The sequence below is a fragment of the Lygodium microphyllum genome, chromosome 25 (assembly GCF_053477565.2).
Source record: "Lygodium microphyllum isolate KBCC chromosome 25, Lygodium_microphyllum_v1.1.10, whole genome shotgun sequence".
NCBI lineage: Eukaryota > Viridiplantae > Streptophyta > Polypodiopsida > Schizaeales > Lygodiaceae > Lygodium > Lygodium microphyllum.
Genome location: NC_141159.1, coordinates 80,353,388 through 80,360,757, shown reverse-complemented (window position 1 = coordinate 80,360,757; position 7,370 = coordinate 80,353,388). Strand labels below are relative to the sequence as shown.

Here is a 7,370-nt window from a genome sequence, read left to right as displayed (position 1 = left end):
CATATATGTTGGTTGAGAAATTTTTGGATACTATCCAATCTCTTTTATCTTGAAACGGTGCTCAATGGTCAATCCTATGTGGTGTGCATGAAAAACATTTTTGTAGTTGAAGGATTGATAAGAAAAGGACCACCCAAGATTATGATCCCATTTCTAGCTTTTAGAGAGTCCATGGAAACATGGATGATGGATATGGCACAATCCAAGATATCATTAAGATCAAGTTTTGAAGCTTCTATGTATATGTTAAAGATATAATTGGTTAAGAATATGGTGACAATGGGCCCTAATGTAATAGTTAAACGTAGGATAAAAAGTAAGAGCTCCCTGTAATTTCAAGTTTGTAAATAGTGAGTGAATGTTTTGTAAATAAAAAATAGTTCAAAAAACTAGGTGAATGTTGTAAAAAGACCTTACTTTTAGTGTTTTTGGGAAAATTTTAGACCAAAATTGCCATTTTTTGTATATTTGGGTTATCATTTGAGTTTTCAAGCCTAGAAGTATAGCCTTTAATCCAAAATACATCCAAAAATTAGCCATTGGGCTAAAATTTGCATGTGACTTTGGTCGAATGCTATACAAATGGATTTGTAAACATTAACTCTATGAAGGTATGGCAAGAGCAAAATGTATTGACTAGTGGTATCACAACAATATGAGTATTTATGTGGATTTGAAAACCATATATTTAACTTTTATTCACATACATATTATTCTACCTTTTATTTACTTCTTAGTATCATGAGTATGAGGCTTCTATTTATGCTTGAATAGGTTGTCTTTCAACCAACAATGGAGAATAATAAATGTTGGAACATGATCCCTATCTCTAGGGAGTATATGATACACTTATAACCATAGAGCACCTGGATGTATATCATGGTAGCTGCAGACCATGATTATTGTGGTACTAGAGAGCTAGAGGAGACATAGATCATGACAAGGTCATTACACATGAGAAACACAATTGCAAAGTAATTGTTGATGAGCATATTAGCAATACTAGTACGTTAATAGTGAGATCAATATATTTTCTAGGTTTATATATCGGTATGGACATTGAAGTATATAGTTTGGCTAGGGTTTCTCTTGTTGAGGATTAGATTCAATCCTAGGTAGTCATTGCGTTGCTATAAATTTTCTACATTAGGCCGATGGTTCTTATATATTTCAACTTTCTTTGTGAATACATGCATGCATTATCTATTGATATGTTGATAATGTGTTCGATGCATATGGATCAATCTGATTGGGAGTTTAATGCACATTTATAATAAATTTCAAGTACATAGTTTGGCTAAAACAACATCTAATTATTTTATTATGTTTCACCTCCTAATTCATATCAAACCACATTCGTGTTAAGATAATAATTGAGCACAGATTCACATCTCCATGCTTGTTTATATTCATGTCAATACAATAGAGAATTTTTCTACAAATTTGCATTGATAGGTAGGATAGGCATTGTTTGCATACATCTAGACTACTTTCAAATTAACTAGTCATATAGATGTATAAATAAACTTGCAAATAGACATCCCCATTCAAGGGGATCAATTGAGCACATGTATCCTTCTAGTTTTTTGTAGCATGTCATCCTAGTTAAGACGTAAGGTAACTTGAACACATATAAAATTATTATGATTTTCAATCGAAGAACATAATTAAAAAGTTGAAAGATTCCCACTTGAGGATGTGTAATATGAGTATGGTACATTGATTTAGGTTTAGAGATTGTCCATTATATAAAGTAAACCAATACATCTCTACTATAACCATAGAGCTTTGAGCAATGAAGTTTGTGCTAAGTTGACAGGAAACCCTTGGTTCAATATGCATGCTATGTAAGACTTTGGTTAGCAATATCATAGTTTCTAAAAGGTACTACCCTCGTGGGGTTGAGGTAGCTTTCTGTTATGGGGAAGTGACATCTCTTTTTTTAGTTCAACCAATATGTCCTCCATAGTATAATCTCTCTTCCATTTACCAAGTAAGGAGAATGATTTTGGCTCCACCTGTCCTTGCGTTAGACAAAACATGAATTTAAGATTCTTAAGGGAGCATACTTTTTATTGAACTAAGTAATCACATGCCATTGTTTATATGGATAAAAATTGGTGCACACTTATTGAAACAACTAAATAAACATGGCTTAATGCATTTCATAGTAAAATCTTGAGTATATTTGGTAAACATCTCATGGCATTAAAGCTTTTTGCAAAATGTTAATATCACATTATTTGAAAATTGCAAGGGATCATGAACAACATAATACATCTTAGTCATATCTTTTTCTAAAGTATGCTCTTTCTTATGTGTAATGTAAGCATCAAGCAAACATGGTGATGAGATTTTACCGTCCCATTTTCTTGATTGACGCATGCCATATTTATTCGTGAGTGGAACTTGACACTAGGTGGCTTATCTGGGTAATCATTATCGCAAAAGAGTTTCAATTGATAAATTTTTCCTTCATGTACCGTCTACATCATATAGAGAAAGGTAAATGTTAGTCTATGAATTAATTTGAAGGGTAGGTCATGATCAATCTATACAAATTTGGTAACTTTAAAAGAAATGAAAGACCATTTGTTGAAATATCACACACTTTAGATAATGACATTGTAGATCAAGGAGAGTATTTTACATTTTAAGCTTCATGGTATATGTTTTTCATTCAACTTAAACATGTAAAACTCTCTTTGTTTCATAGAAAATTATATAAAATGAAAACCTTTTTTTTTTCTTCAAACACACTTTCACCCATAACATACATGGTTAGGACCAATTATGGTTCCTGTCCAAGAGCGCATGTAAATATCATCTGCTGCATTTTCATCCATTCCATAGCTCACAGTTCCATCACCAATGCCCTTCTCTCCTCTCTCAAGCTCCTCTAGAAGTCGAAAGTTCCTAGGGACTACAAGGATAAAACAAGACATCACTAAGAACATAATTCCTTATCATGGAAAAAGTGAGGAAATCTGAAACAAAAACATGTTGATTATGCTCTATTTTGGTACACCCCTTGTTACTTTGGACTTTATTAAGGAAACTATCATTACTATTAATTAGCATGTGAATGTATGTTATATTCTACCACTAGTGTGTTGATGGGTTTCTTTTTATTATCAATCTTACTATGGTTTTTTTGCAAGAAATTCTCAGTATAAGTAAATTCTCCAAAAAAACATTATAAGAGCTTATTCACAAAATAAAATTTTCATTTGAAATTTGAAGAAAATTGTAAGTTCCTATAGGAAAAGGGGGCTTTCTATTTGCCCTATAACATGTAATTGGAATGTGTTTTCTATTGTCTTTTGAATGTGCATGATATGGATGATTTCTTATTGGGCATCCCTTAAGGGATCATTTATTATCTTCACTTCATTTACATGACCTATTGCTTAATTCATAGTGCTTTGACATTTCACTTTCAATTTCACTTTCATATTCCTTGACCTTGCACTTTCATGACCATCCATTTCCATAATCCTTGACATGACTTTGAACAGCTACTCTTGTTTTAAACAAAACTAGAACATTATACATTCACAAAATCGCATGGTCCAAAACAACAATTCTATTGATTGAACAAATTAACATTGACAAGAATAAGCTCCATGGTAACTATTCTATTAATGAAACATAGCACAAAGTAACTATTGTGAAGAGGAAAGCCATAGGATTAGAATGACTCAACCTTGGATTGGGACGGTGCACTCGAGGGTGGTAGGAGGGAGGGTAGTGGTTATGGAAGGAAGGAAGGAAAAAATGGTAGAAAGGCACCCAATTCGGGAAGGGGTAGAACCCATCCAAGATGGGGGGGGGGGGGGGGGGCACAGAGATCGATTTTTACGTGGTAGGAACAATCCAAAGATCCTTTAAAGCATATCCCGAGAGAGAGAGAGAGAGAGAGAGAGAGAGAGAGAGAGAGAGAGAGAGAGAGAGAGAGAGAGAGAGAGAGAGAGAGAGGGGGTGGGGGTGGGGGTGGGGGGGGAAGAATCCAAAGATCTTTAAGGGGGGAGGAAGAGATCGATTTTTACGTGGTAGGAACAATCCAAAGATCCTTTAAAGCATATCCCAAGAGAGTTGGGGGGGGGGGGGGGGGGGGCCAAAGGATAAGGTCATCTCTCAATGGATAAAGCCATATGGAGCTCAACTTGAGGAGCAAGATAAGTGAGATCCATAAGGCATCTAACTATCCATGGAATACGAATATAACCTCTCAAGTTAAGTCAAGTCAGATCCACAGGCATATCCTACTACCATATCATACTCAATCAATCTCTCTCTCTCTCTCTCTATATATATATATATATATGGTTGTGCCTTAGCGCGCACGCCACCTTGTTATGCAAGGAAACTCACCAACCACAGAGCGTTGAAATCCCATGGATGATTATATTGGTAGTATTGCCGCTGATGAATGAGCACGTCGGCCAAGAGCTGCTCTCTCACTCCCCGCCGATCACAGGCTGCACCTCGCACTTGCGCTTTTATAGTAATACTCCGAGGTGAGTGTCCCTCTCGCCCAATGAATCATTGGCATGTCCTCCCCTAAAGTGGAAAGAATATAAAGCACCATATAATCCTTCCATGGAACTCCTTTTCGTCTCATATTATGCCCCTTTACCTACAATTTCAGCCTTTCAACCGTCCTGGTGTTACTTGATTCCACGCCACAACCCTAGCGAGAGAGAGAGAGAGAGAGAGAGAGTGAGTGAGAGTGAGAGAGAGAGAGTGTGTGTGTGTGAGTAGGAGAGGAGAGAGATTGAGATATGTGTGACTATGCAATCCCACTCTATAATTGCCTTTCTCTTCAAGATCCTCATGACACCTCCACTTGCTTTGTATGCTTTTCATCACATCACTGACATTGCCAACATTGCCAACATCACCCTTTGTATATCACCTTAAGCAAATCATCAAGTTCATGAAAATCATCGTTTATGTATATTCATTCACACCTAACCATAAGGACTTACTAGGTGCTCTGCACCTAGATTCTCAAGAGCTAGCCCTCAACCTCTTGACATTATCCATGGTAAATTCCCTAGGAATCCACGATCTCTAAAGTGTAGTATAACATGCTAAAAAGCTCAGCATTGGCAACTTTTAAGCATTGGGACCTCCAAGTGTGTCGAGGAATCTGCATTTTTACACATTTATTGATAGACAAGGCGGTTAAATTCTAAGGGAGAAATGTACATGCAAGGAGCCTCCAATACAAAGTGTCATTTCTCATGACATACTCCACAATTACCTCTATATATCTATATATATGTATATGTATGATTGGTAATTTATGAACACATATGACCAATATTGAGGGAAAGTTTCATGCTATATTAATCACATTTGATAGATATTACTTTTTCCATACAATTGCAAATTTAGTCTTGCCAAAAATCAAAGTTATACCAAGGCCTAGATTCCATTGTGGACTCATGCTACCAAGAAATAACACACAAGTCTTAAGTTGGTCATTGATTCCTCATATTCTTTACCTTTATTAGTGGCCCACATTAGTATACTCTAATTTGATTCTCTTGACTAAATTTCTACCAAAGGGTATTTCTATATCATCTCACTTTTTTGGTACCACAAGGGGTATGATTATCCTACCCCATACTTTTGATATTTTCATTCGGTACTTTCAATGCCCACACGTAAACTTTATCCAATGCAAACTAATCCAATTATACATGACTTGCACTATCAAGGTCACATGCTTCATCAATATCATTAAAGGATTCCCATTAGTTTAACTAAGGAATATTTGTCCTCTACATCCATAAAAGTTTTATGGATGAATATGTTCATGTCTTCTTTTATGTTATCTCATTGAAAATGTCACCCAAGGGAGCATTCTTTAAAAAGTCACATGCCAAAAAACAAGGACTTTAAACACGCCCTCTCATCTCTTTTACACTCTCTATGTGTCCAAGTAATAAGTAACCACCTATATTACGGGCATAAAAACATTTCGAGCTCTTACTTGATTATCTAATGTTGATGTGTACTTTCAAAGCATGTGGCTATCCCTAGGAGTGTTAATATCATGTTAATATACTCTTTTCTTTTGTATAGGTTAAGTTAAAGATGTTACTCTAGTAGTTTCTCTTGTATGTAGTAGCTAGAAAAGTATTTTCTTCTATTCCTCACCACACCTTCTATTAACTACTTGATCCACTAGTTCAGATTCATTTAGCAATCAATTGAATAAATAGTTATTAAACAAAGGCATTGAAATTTCTATATTACCAATAATTGACCTCATCATCCCTCTATAGATGTTTTTAAAAAAATTGAATGCAAGAGGTTTGACTAATCTCGTACCTAGCATTTACACATTATGGACTCTTATCATGTGGTTAGCATAATGACATGCATGAGGAAAATTGATGTTTACTAAAAACAATGAGCAACCTATATAGAAGGCCATGATCATTATTTTAACTCATAAAAGAAAATACATGAAATCATTTACTTATTTACTCAATGGTGTTTGAAAAGATAAGATAATGGTATGTGCTTGTACACGTTAGTTTTATTGTCGGTCATGCCTATAGCCACACATCCATGTTGAAGGTATATCTACTCAAGATCTACCAAGATTTAGTCTCAAATGATGAATATTCATCTAAAGTTTTTTGAAAGTAAAAGAAGTGATCAACAATGCATATTTCAAAATGGAAATGCGGTGTAGTATCAATGGTAAACTTTAGCATTTAACTCAATTAGAAAATTTAGAATGGAAATTTTCACAAAGCTATTAATGTCAACATCCATTGAGCTTATGGAAACAATATTATAAGTACTTGGTCATTACATCATCAATATTAGTAGTAGTAGTAGTAGTAGTAGTAGTAGTAGTAGTAGTAGAAACTATAATCAAAATATAGTATTTGCAAGATCATGGGAAAATAATGAAGCAATCCTAATCATATGAAACCACAATTTACAAGGTGATAATCTCATTACAATTTGAGATGGATAAGGGAAAAAAATAGAGAAATATATTTCAAAGAGAAAAGGAGCAACGAGAAAGGGATAGAATCAAAGGAGGGAAAAGAGAGGAGACTTGTGATGGAATATTGAGTGATGGTGTAGGCTTAACGGCATTATGAAAAAGGAAGAAGGAGAATCTCTTAAGAATGGTTTCTTTGCTTTCTTCTTCGTGATATCCTCTCTTGATTTATTGTTAGAGATTCTACTTGCTTCACTGGATAGCACAAACATAGAGGGTCAATCTGTAAAGTTAATGCAAAAATGAGGTCATGGATTGTGAAAAGAAGAGTGTTATATTCTTCACTTCATCATTGGTAAATATATCACATTTCCCCACTTTCAACTACTTCTAC

The 7,370-nt window shown here is 34.8% G+C and overlaps 1 protein-coding gene across 2 annotated transcripts; it reads right to left on the bottom strand.

The window, feature by feature from the left end:
* Positions 1-1,361: 1,361 nt before the first annotated feature.
* On the bottom strand, positions 1,362-4,526 carry LOC148014423 (ubiquitin-conjugating enzyme E2 variant 1D-like). 2 transcript variants are annotated; one of them, XM_087666954.1, is made up of 4 exons: positions 4,375-4,526; positions 2,778-2,923; positions 2,361-2,486; positions 1,362-2,018 (listed from the first exon to the last, which is right to left on the bottom strand). In XM_087666954.1, the coding sequence occupies exons 1-4, from the start codon at positions 4,397-4,399 to the stop codon at positions 1,878-1,880; spliced, it is 438 nt and encodes a 145-aa protein (XP_087523080.1). In that variant the 5' UTR covers positions 4,400-4,526; the 3' UTR covers positions 1,362-1,877. The 2 variants fall into 2 exon arrangements, with proteins under 2 accessions (XP_087523080.1, XP_087523079.1); XM_087666953.1 differs by lacking the exon at positions 4,375-4,526 and adding an exon at positions 3,707-3,835.
* Positions 4,527-7,370: the final 2,844 nt, after the last annotated feature.

Bases quoted from the DNA above. Each gene is read 5' to 3' on its own strand.
- LOC148014423 (XM_087666953.1), bottom strand. From the start codon at position 3,818: ATGGGTTCTACCCCTTCCCGAATTGGGTGCCTTTCTACCATTTTTTCC. The intron at 2,924-3,706 runs GTTGAGTCATTC...TTATCCTTGTAG, and splicing joins GTGCACCGTCCCAATCCAAG to TCCCTAGGAACTTTCGACTT. The intron at 2,487-2,777 runs GTATGTTATGGG...TATATGATGTAG, and splicing joins CCATAATTGGTCCTAACCAT to ACGGTACATGAAGGAAAAAT.